The following is an 18,595-nucleotide window of genomic DNA, read 5'->3' as shown; positions in this document are numbered from 1 at the left end:
TTGTTGATTACGAAATTGTAAATTCAGCCATCTTCGAAATGGTTTTGTAAGTTTAGTATTAAATCGTTGTTTTTATAAATTCTCGTGATAATCATTATACCTAGGTATTATGAATACCTACGTGTGTACATAAATTAACCTCTGCGCACATACACCACAGTTACTAACTATAAAATAAATTAAAATATTTTAACTTCAATCCTTGTGAATCATGGATTCTGAAATTAGAACATCGTTCAAAATCTACTTCATTTTAAAATCACTCAATGTTACCAGGACAATATCATTAAGAAATTATCTTTGAACAGAATATGGAGCGAAATTGAATTAATTTCAAAAGAGTTTTGTAGTACAGTATAATCTTCATTACCTCAGAGAAGAGGGCTAGAGGAGAATATTATCAAAGTAAAATTAGAAAAAATTAGGAATGTCATTGATTTAGGAGAATGACAAGTCAAAGGTTGTTGTTTTGCAATAACCTGCGTTTTTTTATGTTAGAGTGTTAATTATGATGTAAAAATAAATGTTATTTTACAATAGTTTTTATTTTATTCCAAGCGTTTGCATTATGTTAATAACTAAACCTATGAGTCATTCCATACGAAATCAACACAGCGCACAGACCTGGCTATTTCAGATTTTCATGAAATCTGCATGAAACGTAGTAACTGTGAAAATTTTTGAGTTCCATGTGTCTTGCAATTGTCAAATAATTCAAGGTCAAAGTTCGCAGAAATTGCCCTTTCCGAGCTCGTTCAGCTATCCTAAATGTGCTGTAACTCCGCCTCTATTTGGCCTCGGAAGCTCAAATAAAGTTTATTGTGCAGGGAATTGAACAAGCTTTCAAATGATATGTAACAACCCTACCTTTGGTGAAAAAGAAAATTTTGTCCCATGACCTTGAAAACCTCAAAACTTTTCATCGCCAAAAACCGTGAAAAAATATATTCGGCACATTATGCCATACTCTAAAACATATAAAAAAATCATGCTGGGACTGCAATGGGATCAGATGATACAAAATAATATGTATAATGATTGATGAAAATCTGTGAATGAGTTCTATGGTTCATTAGAATTCGAGCAAGCAGTTGGAATCATTTCATCAAGTAAAACTCTCAGCAAATTAAACAATGTTTGAATAAATTTTTCGAACAAAATATTGTCTTCAATTTCTTCGGTGATTTAAAACCACGTTCATTCGATCCCTCAGAAATATAGTAAGAGAAATTATGCTTCTCAAAGTGGGTTAATGTTTGATTTACAACATAATTTTCGCAAACGTTCAGAGTTACCTTTCTTTTGATGAATATTAACCAGATGGAAGATACAACTCCCCAGAAACCCACAATGGGTGGATGGATTTATATTCTTCGACTTCCGCAGTCCAAGAAGGGGAGACAGGGACATAGATATATGCAAAAACGTTCTTCTAGTGCATGTAACACTTTTGCACACAAAAATGAAAGTTATTTTGCAAGGTAATTGCGTTTAACAAAACATCGGTAATATGTTCAAAATTGCCCACTGCATGGGGGACATTGAAACAGACATGAGACACTAACGAAATGTTTAATATTATGTACGTCCTATTATTTTATAAGACCTTCGCTTCGTGCTAGTTATAGACGTGTTCAAAATCTTTAGAGAAGGGCCATAGCTCAGGCTTTGCAAATGCCGATATAATATTCTTCGCGTAAATGAAGTTAACTAGGCTTTGTTTCTTAAATGTGCCAATCGTGAATAGTTAGGCGTGTTCTAGGATTGGATATCATCTAGTAATTTTGTGCCACAAAGTTCCCATCAGGCCAACATCTAGTGGTTGGAGTCCATGCATTCAATGTTACAAGAACTGGTCCATTCTCTTTCTCAAACAGAATAGGTCAAGAGTACAATGTACCTCAAGGCTATCCATTAGTAACATAATTATTATCTTTTCTACATCTAGTATGTTTCTTAACATGTTCAAGAACTTTTGTAAAGAAATCTCATGTCAACCATGAATTACGTGGACTGTTTACCATTTAAAAATCGCGTGAAATACTTGATTTAATATTATTATTATGAACTTCTGGGTAACTTTGATCACCCCATCGAGCTATGACAGACAAATCCACGTTGCATAGGGAAAAGCTAATAGATGTAGTAGACGTTTCTCAGTAACAGCACGCTAACCTATCCACAAGCAATAATATTCTAATCAAAATCACCTCTTTACCTTCTATGTGGTTGTTCTTAGAACTTTCGAGGAGAACAATTAATTTTCTCATGGTTAGACATACGAACTGATAACGAACTGAATGACTATCGGCTGACAGCGCATTTGGCGCATTATTATTATTATTTGAAAACTACGAATGTATTATATTTACTATTTATTTCGTTACAATAAATATTTTTTTCTTGATATACTACATTTAACGTTTCCACTCAAAAATGTAAAGGCCATTTTGTTCTTTGGCTAAAATGTGTTCCATTGAGCAAACCTAATTGCTGGAAACATTTCAAAAATTTTGGAAGTGAGATGCATATTTCTTTCCAAAATTTTATATATAAAATGAATTGCACTCTACCAATTCTTTGAACTCTATTTATTTAACTCCTGTCAACGTTTTCAAGTAGATTTACGCTAAAAAGGAACAACATGTGGCCTTACAGAAAAACGTGTGAAGATCATGTTGAATTATGTAGGAAGGACTGTGCCTTGCTGGCCATATTTCTTTCACTTTGCCCGTGGCCGCAACGAAAGTCATTTTGATAGCAGGACCTTGGAGTCAGCTTTATTTATTCATCTCTAGATTGGGTAGAGAGGGTTTAATCCGACAAGAATTGTGTACTTTCCGTGACTATCTGACGCGGAGGATCGATAAATATCAAGTTATGCTTCCAATCAAGAACTGACGCCGAGAGCATTAAAAATGAACAGACCGTGCCATATCTCAAACAGCAGGGCTCCACCATCCACCCAGCCACATCTTCAAGGGGAGAGACTACACTTGGTGCCTGAATGTCCGACATAACCTAGTTTTCTTTCAAATCACGGCAGAGATGATGAAATCGATAACTAACGCTCAAGAAGGATTGATTTATATCAGTTTTTTTTAAATTTGAGTTTCTTTTTTAAATCACTGATTTAAATCACTTGAAAAAATAATTTATAGAATAATGTACATAAGGAATTCGTACATATCAGAATCACTTTTAGTGAAAGTACATTAACTCCATTTAATTATGTTTATTATGTTCAAAGAAAGGAGATGAAAGTTTGATTGAGTTTATGTTTTAAATCCACTTTATGCACAGTAAGCTTAGTCGTGAATGCACATACAGTTTAAACCATTACGTGCCTCGACCGGAAATCGAATCCGAGACATCTTAATTACAAGGCGACGACGCTACCCCTACGCCATCGCGGAAAATAAAGGAAAGAAAGAAAATATATGTGCTGATGGGGTGAAGCTCATACGAAAGGAAATGTAATATGTAAACTGTAAACACACTTACGTTTCTCTTAATTTAAAATTCAATAATTGATATGGGCAAAAATAGCAAACATTTTGTGTTGAAAAATATACAAAATACTAATCATGTTGAACAGTAGATAGTGTCATTATAATTAAACTGTAGATAAACATGGCATCTGAAATTTTGAAAACTATCATTAAAATGATTGCCAAAATTGAGCTGCAAAGGCTATAAAAAATATTTTATGTTACAATTATATTGTACATCCAGAATGTTATATTATCACTAGAAGAAAAGTTACAGAAATTATTATTGTTTCATTAACACACTCAACAAACATTTCCATAGTAATTTCATCCTATACATTATCAGAAAGAGAAGAATGTATATTTAGATATATTTTTATTTGCTTTAATTAAAGTGTTCACATGGCCGTTTACAAGAAAAATCCTTTCTATGAAGATAGAGATATCCATATGTATGGTGCCAAAAAAACAAAGAAGCAATTTTAGGCACTTTTTTAATATAAAGAATCGATTTAAATTTAAGAATTCAACAAAAATGATTTTTTTTAAACAAAAGTCATGATTTTTTCCACCTTGCTGTTCCGTTCCTTTGAAAAATTAAGAATCTCGGCTTGACAAACCTAGTTCAGGAGCAAAAATTCCTTTGTGAAAGATATTAGAACAAGCGTCCATATTTAAGTTCAGTAAAACCCCGATAAGCCGGACTTCGCTTAATCCGGACAGGCAAATGGCGCAAAAAAGAAAGCAAAATGCAAGATTTCAAATGTGGATAGAAGTCAACAAGAGAGAACTTCCCAAAGAAAACCAGTCAACCACTGATAAAATTCTGTTTCCCGCAGACTTTCTACTGTAGTGTATAGTGTATTTAGGCCTATGCCCTTAAATGCACCATAATAAACGTGTTTTGTTGCTATAAACGGAGTTTTAATGAACTTTCTACTGTTCTCTTAGGTTATTTCAGTTAATCCGGACTCTCGTTAAACCGGTCAACTTATCCCCCCCCCCTTAGTCCAGATTAACGAGGTTTTACTTTAATATATTTGAAAAACACGTACACATAAGGGGTGAGTACACAAATACACATATGATAAATAGTAAGATAAGCAGACATACATAAGGTCGTACCGGTGTCTGGTGTGGCTGCTGCTCCGAGTTGATGCAGACAGCTGTAGGTACGTAAGTAGTCTCCAGATCATTCGCTCCAGTGCTGGACTCGGACCGGGATCTTTTCCAGTCCTCCAGATCCACTGCCTCCTCGCTGGAACGAAGATAAACAAGTCATTGTAGATGTATTTTTATGAACTAATGGACAAACAGTTACAATAAGATTGGGAAAAATGTTTTGACAATGCTATTAATCCGGGTGCCAAATGAGTATCATCAGTATAACCAATATGCTGATGATACTCAAATATACATATTTTTATCTTGGTATTGGATATTTTTGTTTTGTTTTGTCTTGTGTTTTCATTTATTTTTGTTGCAATAAACCTACCTTTTATTTCTTTCGACTGGACCGAACACACACACACATATCAACCCCAATGATTAACTTTAGCTAGATATTTGTTCAATTTTAAAATTTCAAAGGAAATTATTTTGGTAATGAGATGCCGTATCATTCTTAAGCATTAGTGTATAGTTCAGTCATTCTACGAGTACACCTGGCAGAAAAGTTAAGAATATTCTAACTAAGATTGTACATTGTTGGGAGTGTTGAATGGTAAGAGGAGAAGGGAGGAGAAGTTATTGAGGGGAATGACCGAATGCTTGGAGTAGGAGAGAGGTTAAGAAGTGGTGATTTTTGAGAGAGATGATGAGTTGTTGCTTGAGAGATTGAAAGGATCAGTTGTTGCTTGGGAGATTAACAGAGAGAAAGGGTTGATCTTACGGAAAAGTTGGGAGTGAGTTTGTCGTTTAAAGTCCAGAAGGAACATTAAGTTTTTGACTCTAACAGAGAGATGTCATTTGGAGTTATCAACAACCAGTTAAACAGACTTTCTGTGTGTGTGAGATTAAGGACCACCTATTTGACGAGGCTTGCTGCACGAGACAGGCAAACTATTTTATGAAAATGACCATGCGGGTCCAGTCGTGAAGATATATAAAGCAATCTGCGTGTGCCATCTTTCATTTCAGTGTTTATTTAGTTTATGTTAATTGTACTTCCTTCGCATGTCCTACTAAAGCCAAAGTTAATTCTTGGGAAGTAACGCATCCCATGGTTCGATCCCGGTGCCTTTTAAGATATGTCGAGTCACCGTGATTTGGTATTATTCATGGTGGTAAACTGCACTCAAGAGTGTCGTTTTACGATACATACAAGGATACAAGAGTTCTCAAATGCAGCATGTTTTGAGGTATGAATAAAATGTTTTATGTTTAAATGAATTATGATACTCTAAAGACAATTGTGTACTGCTTCAAAGACATTGACAAATATTAATGAAATAACTATTTATATTTGTGGTAATTCAGGACATAATAATTTTGCCCCTTTGCCCACCTCAGTTCAATGCAAGGATACCTCCGCAAATATCGAATGAAAAGTTTTCATCGTGTGAAATTCTCCATTAAATGTTTGCGCCGATTCGTACTACCTTCGTTTTCTTTGTTACAAACAAGTATTCTTTGCACATTACATGTAGGAGGAGAGTTGCATCTACATTTCACATCGGTCAGCTGCTCCTAGCTACTCTCAAGAACGAAAGTTTGTAGGGTAGTGGTTACCGTTAAGGATTGTGAACTTGATGGTCGTAGGTTCAAACCCCTCTGTTGGCAGAAAATTTTCGTACGTTTTAGACATATCCTATTGTGTTCATTGTCCACGCAGTGTGAAACGGAATGATTCTGTTTGGAATTAATGATGTGGGCGGGAGGAGAAATGTTAAATAACAAAACCTCCATTTCAACGAACTGTGTTTGGAGAAAAATAGGATGATTCTTATGAATATGAAAATTACATTCATGTTTTTAGTGGTATAATCGCAGATAAAATCAAAGATCTTACGTGGAAGATTTTATCTTGGTCTGAACTCAGCCAAAATGCATTTTGCACCGATATAATTTATTCTCCACTACATTTTAAAATATTATTGAATGTTTCATATTGATAATTTGCTCAATGCATCAATTCTTGACGCGGAGACGATATTTTCTGCAAATACCTCTTCTCTCCTCTCGTCTCTCGTCTCCTTTCTCTTCTCTCCTTCTACTTTCCCCTTCATTTCCTCTACTTATATGTCATATCGCCTTCCCTCCTGTTCTCGCCTCTTGTCTCCATCCCATTCTTCTCCACTACTCTTATCTCTTCTCCTGTCTTAGATTTCTGACTCCATTGCACTCTTCTCCTCTTCTTTTCGTTCTTCTCATTTTCTCTCCTTTACTCTACTCTCAACTCCCCACTTCACGTTTTCTTCTCATCTTCTCATCTCGTTTCCCTCCTCTCTGCTCCTGTTTGCTCTATTTTCCTCATCTCTTCTCGCATCTCTTCCCTTTCTCCTCATTACTTCTCCTATCCACATCTGTCCTATATTTTCTTCCCTCCTTTACTTTTCCTCTTCCCCTTTCGCTCTCTCTTTTCTCCTCTCATTTGTTGTCCCCTTTCGTTTCTTCTCTCCTCCTATCCTTAGTGTAGACTCATCAGCGATAAAATACTACTTTCTTTCAGAAAGTATATCTTATTTGCGACAGATGTAATACTGATATTTTCTTAGAGTTTTATACAATAATACTTGGTTTCATTCCCTTCTCGTATTTCATAAATATCTATTGCGCGTATGGCAACCCTGAAATTGAGCCTAACTCTACACGCAACCCACCAGCGCCTTGCGTAATTTGGGTTGCCTAGTTCAAAATTTCGTTGTCCTAAAAGTTTTGAGAGACACTGTACAACGCGGGTTGAATTTAAATTGTTAAAAAAATATATCATAGTAATTTAAATGTCATAGGTTTTTAAGAGACAGTAAATCAATTTTCGAGCCCTACTTGGAGACCCACCAAACGCCTGCTCGGGACCCAGCAGTGCGTCCTGCCCCATAGGTTGAGAAACGATGGGTTAGAGGTATTGAGATAATTTGAAGTGTAAATAGGTGTTTATTAACACACCTTTTTTACACACCTCTCCGAGTTTAGGAAAGTTGTCAATGCAACTCGATGTGTACGCCTTGAGTTGGTTTGCAGACATCTAAACGGTATTGAATTAAGTTCTTGTCTTTTAAATACTGTTGCTCTGCTGAATAGTGCCAGGCGTGTTCCCGCATTAGACATTGGCGCTCATGCGCAAGCACACGTATTCACTATTTGTGTATAAACATGGAGATTTTCTGTATCTTGTAAAATGAAAATCACAACAATGTCTTCTTTTGTTTTTAAACGATGAGCATTTATTTCTCGATCCTCTAAGCGGAACACGCAGTTCTTCTAGGAGTTGCAAATGTAAATATCAGCTTCAAGTGCATTAATTCCAAGAGTATTGTTTCTACATTTAATTTGAATTTCTCTAAGGCCATGTGGCACGAATGGGAGAGGAAAGAGGAGTTTCCAGAATTCTTGTTGGGAAACCTGTTGGTAAGAGACCTGTAGAAAGGCCAGGACGAAGATGGGGGAATAATGTTGAGATGGACCTAAAGGAAATCGGTAAGGATGGAAATGATTGGATTGGTCTTTCGCAAGATAGGGACAGATGGAAGGCCTGTGTTGCTGCAGCCATAAGCCTTCGGGTTTAGGAAGGCAAGAGAGTTAGTAGTTAGTTAGCTAAAACTTTTACTTTTAAATTATAGGAAGTTTTCTATCACAATAGGATATCATGCATTGCCTAACCTGCCCTGATCTAACTTAAATCTAACATAACTTTGAATTCCATTTTCAAATGTTTTATAATTATTGAGAAAAAGTTAATAGAGTCGTTTTTGATAAAATGGCTACCCAAATGTAGATTACATCACCTTCTCAAATTTTCCTCCCTGACAGGAATAGGTATAACACCTCGTGTGAAAGAGCTCTTCGAGAACCTTTCCAAAGGCATCTGAATCACTGCCATCGCCATGATTGTCGAAATGCTCAAGCCAACAGCGAGGGGTGGGCTAGAGGGACTAAAGCCTAGGGCGACATGATCAGAAGGTGCCATTCAAAGTTTTTTTCTCTTTTCTTTTCTTCCTTTTTTATAAGTGGCTCCTTCATCAGTGTTTCTCGACCTTTTTTAGTCCGCGGACCTACCTTGAAGGATATTACACTTCAAGGAACCCATAAGCATGGGCGTCGGCAGAATTACTTGTAGGGTTGTGCACCAAGTTTATAATCATATCTTTGCTAACATCGAATACTTTAAGAAGCCATCTTTTAAGCTTGCTTAAAAACATTACACATACGTCATTCTAGAAAAGTAAATATGTAATTTAAAATACTAATTTACTCTAGTCTAATATCTAACTAAACACACATGATGAAATTAAAAACTTTTTTTTTACTCGCTGAACTAATGCGACGGTTCCGCATAAGCTGGGGTATGTTGGGTTCAATGGGGTAAGTCGTGATGATGATGATGATGATGATTTGATTTATTTTACTTGCCTTTTGTGCCACTTTTGGCTAATTTGCGAAGATCGGGATGAGTGATGATGTGATGAAATTGATGAATTGACACTCACAAACATCCATGCCCAGGCCAGGATTCGAACTCGGGGCCCCTGACGTCGTAGCGCGATAGGCTAACAACTTTGCCACCGGGGCCGGCTTAACTTAAGTCGTAAATCTTAGTGCGCGTCAAGTGTATTTCTGTACTTGCTTTTCACTTGAATCAGAGATGAAAATCCCTTTTCACACAGTCAAAAGCAACTTTAATGCCTCATCCGAAAATTCAGAATACTCACCTCTTAGAGAGATCTAAAACTTTGTTAAGTTTGAATTTAAAATTTCAGTTTTAATGCCAGAATCATAGCTGATATCACACAGATTAGATTTTTAAGAGACAGTAAATAAATTTTCGAGCCCGATTTCGCGACCCACCAAACGCCCCTCGCGACCCGGCAGTGGATCGCGCCCCATGAGTTGAGAAACGATGTCCAAGATACTTCATTTAGGAGACCACCATGTAAAAATTGATGTCACCTTCAACTCGTACATCATGTTCCTTGTTCGATCACGTCACGCAAAGATCTCTATCATAAATCCTTTTCGATTTTGGAGGTTGATAAGAATCTACAGACCTATATAGAGATACATACATGAAATATGACATTTTTAAATATGTTCATCAGACACTAAGATATACTAGAAATATTATTAAATATGCTAAAAGTTTTAATATCAGAATCGTAAGCCACGAATCATTATAATAACCTAATATTATACTTAATGAGTTTTCTTTGTTTCCTGATTTCAACATTTGTTGCATGTAAATATTAACCATGGCATAAGAAGAAAATATCGAAGAATGCACATAAAATGTCGGTTCTTCGTAGTGTGAGGTCGCGCCAAACCACTTTTCTACCTAGGGCGTCAAAGTATCTAGTTACCGGGCTGGAAATATTGCAATATAAATCAACAAGATAGTGAAAAAATTGAACGATATCGCATAATTTCCACCCCTGTAATTGCGAAATTGCAAAAGATACGAAGGTGGCCCTTTCAGTATGACAAATTTTAAATAAATCAAAATACGAGGGTCGTTCAAGAAATACGTTTCCTATGTTGTAATATTATTTTTATTTGGTGATATATACATGCAAACTCTACATGTCTAGATAAGTACGTACTACTTTTGAATATAATCGCCTTTCACATTGAGGCAAGCTTATCCAAGCCCTGAGCAAAAGAGTCCGGGCTCAGGCCTTGCAACACTCGTCTTACTACGGCCTGGACTTCGGCATCATGTGAAATTTCCCAAGGGAAATGTTCAACGTGTTGGCCACCTCACGAACCTTGATTCTTCTGTTCCCCGGATCAGTTCAACCACTTTCGCGATGTTCTCATCAGTGGAACCAGTTGAGGGACGATCAGATCAAACTTAATCAAAAATCCCTATTCTGCCTTCGCTGAAAATGTTGCACCACATTCTGACCATCTGCACAGACATTACTGTGTTATCGTAGACAGCAACCACCTTCCTGTGGATATCAAGTCATTTGCCCATTCGTACCTAATCATGGCACGCACGTCTTCCTGACACCAGCTGTCCAATACACGTGCACCTGCCATGCTGCCCTCCTCTCTAATGGCGCGAGCCCGGCGTTTCACGATGTTCTGTCGTTTCCTTCCCCTTTGCGCGCATGCGCCTTCACGTCTACTGGAGAAATGCCTATCGTTCCTTGAAGACGACAGATAGAGCTCGTCAACAATGTATATAGTGTCACTCAATAATTTTTATGACACAGAAAAACGTATTTATTGAACAACCCTCGTATATGATGTAGAAAGGTGTCTCTTCATTGATTAATTTCACATAGAATGACCCGAGATGCTTGCTTATTCAGCCTCTGTAACGTTTATACACCTCTCCTAAGGCAGACACTTTCCATAACGGAGTTGCTAGAAAATATGGATACTATGATTGATTAAATTGTTGTAAGTCCACTTTATGTACTGAATGGCTAATCGGGACTAAACCTACAGTGGGATCCGAAACCACCGTGCCTCCACCGGGTATCGAACCCGGAACCCATTGATTACACGGCGACGACCTTACCACTACGCCATCGGGGAGGCCAATAGGTTAGAATCTTGGGTATTTCGTCAAATCACAATTCATCTTCATCATCGTGACTAATGTAGAGAGGAAAGAAAGCGATTGAAAACGCAAAACAATATTTCCACTCGTAACGTTTGCTCGTGTCTTGCAACGCTTTCAGAAAAGTATTCTCTGTAGAAAATGTGCAGATTCTGTAGATCCTGTAACTATTTCCTGAATTTTCATTACCTTGAACGTAGATTTCAACTTTGGGAAATAAAGCAAGCAGGGTGGCATTTTCTTACTTTGCCAGTGGCATAAATTATACCAGGTAGCTCCCAAATCATTGTGTGAAAATTCAGTTTTTGATAATCCGTTAAAAAGGCACAATTTGTTGAACATGAAGCAACTTCAGTTTTTCGGTTAATAGTGTAGAATGTGTTAACGCTGCGAAAGAAGAGAGGGATAACTGTTTAGTTAAGCCCCTGGAATACAACGTTGTAAATTTAGAATTAGAGAGAGAAAAACATTTTGATAGAACATAACAGGACAAAAACCTCCGTACATTTCGTCCTCTAGCAGAATGAACAAAGAAAAGATGTAATTTAAGTCTAAAAAACTTCCTATTTTCTTATTCTGTTCCTAATTAAAAGAGTAAATATACCCATGAGTTTCCAAAATTATAAAAATGATCTTGTTATGTAAAATGTCACTAAACTTTGTCAATTTGACATTTTTGAGAACTCTAAACAATGTGCACAGCTGCCGCAAGGATTAGCCATCTAGTTGTGCTGAGCGTGTGAGGAATGAAATTTAGGGGCTGAGATGTTGAAAAAATGGAAAAAATTAAACGTGCATGTATTCTTAAGCATTATATCAAATACTAATAAACTTTTAGTAGGCTTCTGTGAACATATGCTAATGACTTGTTTTGCTTGTTTGCTTGTTTTGACCACAAAATGTACGTACATGTAGACTTTCTCCCAAACTCAAGAAGTCTTCAAGAGGCAGCAAAAACAAAGGAACTGCTTTGGTCGCATATTACGATATGTCCCAGGTTAGGTAACATTGATGGTAGCTACTAAACTCATCCTTATACTTGCTTTAACTTTTTCAATGACCAGGACAAGAAATACGAAGAAATATATCTAAGGGCTGATTTTTTAGTAGTGGCAACTATACTATATATTATATAAATTTTTATAACCACATCGATATACATAGACCGTAAGACCCAATATAAAACTTCACTGCCGAGGGAAATAAAATGACATTAATTCCTATTTTACGAGGAAGCACGACAGCCATCATTCTACATGGAGTTGTGTGGCTTTCTTCATTGAAGAACGCGAACAGTTGGTGAAGCATAGAGTCAAGTGAGACTCGTTATGAATGACTTGTTGTTATACGGTGGAAGAAAGCTCCTTAATTGTACTGTAATAGTGAATAGGAACAATTTAATATTGCGGGCAGTACATATAAATGGATAGCAGATTTCACAACTAAAAACCTATCGTTTTATTCATACACTCTTCCACTACAGGTCATAATTTCCATAAATAGATTAAGGATGGGGCACGTGCGTACACAAGCACACTTAGCAAATATACATATTACAACTGTGGTATCACTTTAAAAACTGTTATATTTTCAGATAAAATAGTTATTACAAGCTGCTTCTTGAGCACACACACTTTAAATTGAACTCATAATGGTTCAGTGATATTTAAACTGTGGTTATTTACTATAAATATGGTAATTAAATAAGAATTGCACTCTTTATACATGTAATGAGTGTATAATTCAGAAATTTAAAATAATGCATGCTGTAGGTTAGGTAATTTATATCATTATATGTGTAAATGGTGGAAAGTGATCGAAATTACATGGAAAATACCGCAACTGTTCAAAGAACAATGTTTTATAAATTGCAACTGCTGTAAAAATAGAGCAAAACAACCATGCCATTGTCCACCATTTGCATATTGTGTACAGAGACACCAATCGGAGGTAATCTGAACTACTGTAGCAATCCAAAAACTGATGCATTTGCTAAACATGTTTACTTAAAATTAGTATATGTTATTTTTAAAATAAAAATATTATTTTCAAATGAAATATTATTTTAAAAAAATTCCCCCACGGTAGGGCCCGCACCACAGGTTCAGCCTAGGGGTCTACAGATCCTAAATACGGCCGGGCGGGGGTGGGAGATGTCACAGGCATCGAATTATAATATGAACTAATGAAAACTTTATAATTTTCTCTCACTTCTGTTATGTAATTAAATTAAACGAAGTACCAATTTCGATAAGACTACAAAAGTTTGTCACCACCATTCAAGAGCAAATGGTTACAAGAGAAACCGTTAAAATAGCGTCTAGAAGTTAAAATCCGATACAACAACAATAGAATATCACATTCCGCCAGCCCTTATTATTGCTTTGGAATGATTACAGACATATAGAACATGCCTATGAGACTATGTTATAGAGTGTTTCCAAGGTCGCGGAACCCGAATTTGAATATTGATATCTTGAAAGCCGTAAGATATATATTTACATATATTTTCTGCATTACAAAGCTTTCATTAAGATATTTGTAGCGCTTAATGTTATGAGTTTACGCTTTTTCAGAAAATTATATAAATTAAAAACTGGCGGAAGGCAGCCTTAATTTTTTTTTTAATGCCACTTTTCGGCGAGAAAAATATGGAATAAATTATCAAATGGTCATATCAGACGTCTGTTGACTGATGCCATGTCAATCTGTCATTTGCAACATTTGATGGATTTTGAGCTGATGGTTATATAGGTTAAGTGAAAAAGTGCCATTTTAGGGTATACCACCTTTGCAGGTCGAAATTTTGTCAGGAGACGCAAGCGCCGACATTTTATGTGCGTCTGATATTTTTTCTTATGCCATGGTTTCTGATTGTTAGCCTACATCATACACATTTTGAAATGAGGTAGTAAAGAAAAACTCATTAAATATAAGTAATATAGGTTATATTGAAAGCTAGTTTGCATTTATATACAAGGGTCATATTGAAAGTAATGAGCAACAATTTTTCATGAACAGAGTTTTAGTTTAATTAAAGAAAAACATACTACATCATAATCTACAGACTTTTTTTTACTTTTCAACAAAGTCTTCATTTCCTTGCACGCATTTTCCCCACCTTTCTGGAAGCTTGAAAATACCCTTACGGTAGAACTCCGTTCCAGCTGCTCGCAGACACTGACACACTGCTTTCTGTATGTCCTCCGTCGTTTGGTACCGTTGGTTTCATAACTGTTCCTTCACAAAGCCAAACAGATGATAGCGAGAGGGTGCAATGCCAGGACTGTAGGGAGGGTGAGGCATAAGTTCCAACCCCATTTTCCCAATTTCCTCCCAGGTGAACTGAGCAGAGTACAGGTGTGCATTTTCATGTTGAAGGATGATTTTCTTTCAGAACATTTATACCGTAATGTACGACGGAGCCTGTGAAGTGTTTGGATATAATGGCGAGCATTTATGGTTACCTCAGGTTCAAGAAATTCAACCAGAATGCATCCCTCTGCTTTGAATGTTGCGTTCCATGGAGACAGTTCGTGGGCGAATGCTCCAAGATTGATCTTTGATGCTCGTGTTTCCATCTCTAAAAATGTTTTACCCATCCTCTAACACTGCTAGCACCCGAAGCTGAATTCAACAAGGAATTCAATCACAGCACGTTGTCGAAACAAAAAATTACTGTCAGCGATTTTTAAACAACTGACTGCGCTCACTCGATCGAAGCTAATGACGTCACACTACCTCGAGGCGTTCAGTAAAGTCTATATTTTGCGATGATTTACTTTGTTTTGCGTGTAATGATGGATTCTGATGTTTTTAAAAATTGATGCTCATTACTAGACCTCGGATTTTTAGGTTCTAAAAAGGTTTAGGTTCCTATAATAGGCTCTAAATATCCGAAAATAGATTCTAAAAACCTTAAATTAGGTTCTAAAAACCTTAAATTAGGCTCGAGAAATCCTGAAATAGGTTGCAAAAATACTTAATTTGATACAAAATTCCCGAAAAGTACTGATTAGATACAATCGTTAAAAACAAAATTTCACAAGAACTGTAACAACCAAATATTAATTTTCTAAACAAATTTTCATTTCTTTATATCATTTTGAAAATTATCTACAAATTATTATAATACTGCACTTGTGCTGTTAGAAAAAGTTACTTGTTGATATGAAAAATGAATTACATATGTATAATTTGCTTTACGATATCAGGGTGGCTACACTCTTGGAATTCCTTCAATTCCGGGAATTACACGTGAATTATTGGCACCGAAAATTATGTGTGAATTATTGGCTTTGGGAATATTCATGAATTTTGGCAAGACATGAAATAAGGTACAAGCGGATATTTTCTCTATTCCATTTTTTCTCCGTAGGCGTGAAAAATTGCAACTTTTATTAATCCATATCCCATTAAATGTATACATGTTTATAAATGCCCTGAGGCAAGTTTCTCCCAGTTTAGCTTTTATTTAATTCATTTTTTTGAGGATGAAAAAGAGAGCTAAACAGAAAATAAAACAAAATTTTCTGAATCCGTTTACTTTGCTAGTGTCTTTTACATAACAATCTATCTGACAAACGGAAGATTATTATACAAGATAATATATCTTGATGTTGATTAGGTAAATTTTTTGTTACATTGGAATCATACAAACCCTTTATATTGTCAATATTTTTGTGTGCGGAAGGGAGGGCGAGAGTCGGTAATACGTAAGGTTGGAATAGAGAAAACGTCTGCTCGTATCCTTGAATTTTTGGAAACTTCACCTTGGAATTATACTTGAATTTTATCATGGTCTTAGTGACCACCATGAATCTTTTTGCGTTATCCACACTCAAACTCCACCTTTTGTCTGTGAGTATCATTTCATGTGCTGAAAATTATCTTTCAACAGAAACATAGTCAGTAGTGCTAATTTGAATGCTGAAATATTACTTCGCAAGGCGTAAATGCCAAAAAGGACCAAACTGACTCGAAAGTGAGTAAGACCACACAGATCAGAAGTTTGCACTTGGAACTGTGTAGGAAGTAGAGACGATTGGGTGTCAAAACTGAGAATGGGGAGGAGGAAGGGGGGGACAAGGACAGTTTACTTTATCTTAGTAGGCAAGGCTTAGCATTAAGAGTCTATAGTGCAGGGGTAAAAAGTAGGATGGAACTGTTCCCTTTCGCCGCCACTGTCTGCAGGTAACAGTGACGGCAGACATTCTTGTTTTGTTTAAATCTTTGATAAACATCATATACTTGGAGGGAGGGAAATCGACAGAAAACATGTTTCAAACACGCCAGTCATTGAATTATTTCGCCACCAAACTTAGTAAATACCTCTGAGAGATATAAAGATCCAGTAAAACCTAAAAAAGGTTTTATTTAGGCACATAAACCTAAAATAGGTCCTAACAAGCAAAATAGGTTATTTTAGGCACTATAAAACTTAGTTGTTTCCTTTTTTTATGAAACGCCGATATAACTTGTTATTTCTTATTTACCTGCAAAGGAAAAAATAGGTTAAAAACATAAAATCTGAGGTCTACTCATTACTTTTAGTATGCCCCTCGTATATATACGAGGGGCATTCTGAATCAGTCAACGACTGTGGTGTGTAAAAAATAAAACTACAATACAATTTCAGGAATGGGAGAATGTGAAAATTTATAAAGGGTTACGTACCTGGAATTTGATCTTTTGCTGTTGTCTTTCTTCCCGGCCTGAAGGTTGGTTAGGTCCTTCTGCCGCTTCTCCGTCTCCCGCCATATCCTCCAGTAGAGGATGCACATCACCGTCACGGGAACGTAGAACGCGGCGATGGCCGTCCCGAAAGTGATGTAGTGGTTGGTCTCGATGAACTGAATGTAGCACTCGCCGTCTGGCACCGTGCGCTCTCCCTCGATGTAGGGCCAAGAGTAGATCCACGGGGGCCAGAGCAGCAGGGAGATCCCCCACGCGCAGCCGATCATGATGGCCGCCCTGTTGGTTGTGCGTTTGGCGCGGTAGGTGAGCGGCCTGGTCACCGAGAAGTACCGGTCGAAGCTGATGATGAGCAAATTGAGGACCGATGCGTTGCTGGCCAGATAGTCGAGCGCCAGCCACGTGTCGCAGACGTGGGGTCCGAGGGGCCAGTACCCGAGCACCGTGTAGACCGTGAAGAGGGGCATGGAGATGAGGCCTATGGCGAAGTCTGCGATGGCGAGGCTGAACAGAAAGTAGTTGGTGATTGTCTGGAGCTGTTTGTCTATCTTGAAGGATATCATCACCATGCAGTTCCCAACCACCGTGACCAGGCTGAGGAAACCGGCCACGGAGGCTATGATGACCATCTCGGCGATCGTGTATCGGCTCTTCACCTCCACCCCTAGATCCAACTCCGTGCCGTTCACCCCCGCCATCTTTCTCACCTGTAAAGAAATAACAGCCACCTTCACACATAGTGAATAGAAATTTTGAATATTATACGCTAAAATACATTGTATTTCAAGCTGTGCGCCAAATACAAGGAAGAGTCAAATTAAAACCTTAATTTGTTTTTGTTTCTTATCTAATAGATTTCTGTATGTAGGGTTGCACAAGAAAGCTGGATTTTAGCACAGACATATTGCTGATCTACATATCGATTCCTAAAACTGAAAAAAGACGGCGTTTACCCCAAGTATACTCCATATGACATCCTAAAAAAAAAAAACACTTCCGCGTACAATCCCTATATGATAGAAGAGTAGAAGTACATCAGTTGCTATTCTTACATAAACTTCTAAGCAACTCATTAGACTCCTCTCAACTGCTCTCAGAAATCCCTCTTATACCTTATAGTAAGGTAAGACCGCGGAGAGAGCTCTTCCAAGGTACCGAGAGCTCTAATAAAGTCAGCCAATGCGGCACCCACTCGGAAAATGTGTAGGTTGTACAACGAAATTGCAAAATCATATGATAAGGTTCCAAAGTTTACGAAAGTTCAAAAGGGAAATTGAAGCTTACTTTCAAAATAACATTTGACGTTATTTAGTAGTGCAGTCAGTTTGTTGAGGTTAAAGAATTAATGCTAAGGACCAGTTTTTACTATTTACTATCATTATTTCTATACCTCATTATTTATATGTAATGTGTGGCTCATATGGTTTTTTCTTGGTTGGTTGTTTTTCTCTGTTGCTATTCTTGTCATATCCTGAGTAAGATTTAACCTCACTTGTCAGGTTGCAACTTTCTATTATTTTTTCATATTATTCTTCATATTAATTTTTAGGGCCTTCCCGATGGCGCAGTGGTAACGTCTTCGCCTTGTAATCAAGGGGTCCCGGGTTCGATACCCGGTGGAGGCACAAGTGGTTCGGATCCCACTTTAAACTGTAGGTCCAGTCCCGATTAGCCTTACTGTGCA

General features: G+C 37.1%; 1 protein-coding gene across 1 annotated transcript in view; it reads right to left on the bottom strand.

Annotated features, from left to right (window-relative positions):
* Window positions 1–17,609, bottom strand: part of mAChR-A (muscarinic Acetylcholine Receptor, A-type) — a 78,583-nt gene extending 60,974 nt beyond the window's left edge. Inside the window, exons 1-2 of the mRNA XM_083126155.1 lie at window positions 16,894–17,609; window positions 4,605–4,749 (exon numbers count right to left, since the gene is read on the bottom strand). Of these exons, the coding sequence (XP_082982281.1) occupies window positions 4,605–4,749; window positions 16,894–17,609 (861 nt within the window). The remainder of the gene's footprint in view (window positions 1–4,604; window positions 4,750–16,893) is intronic.
* Window positions 17,610–18,595: the final 986 nt, after the last annotated feature.

This window comes from Lepisma saccharinum, chromosome 7, assembly GCF_977018435.1.
Source record: "Lepisma saccharinum chromosome 7, izLepSacc3.1, whole genome shotgun sequence".
NCBI lineage: Eukaryota > Metazoa > Arthropoda > Insecta > Zygentoma > Lepismatidae > Lepisma > Lepisma saccharinum.
The sequence above is the reverse complement of the archived record's forward strand: the minus strand, read 5'-3'. Positions and strand labels throughout refer to the sequence as shown.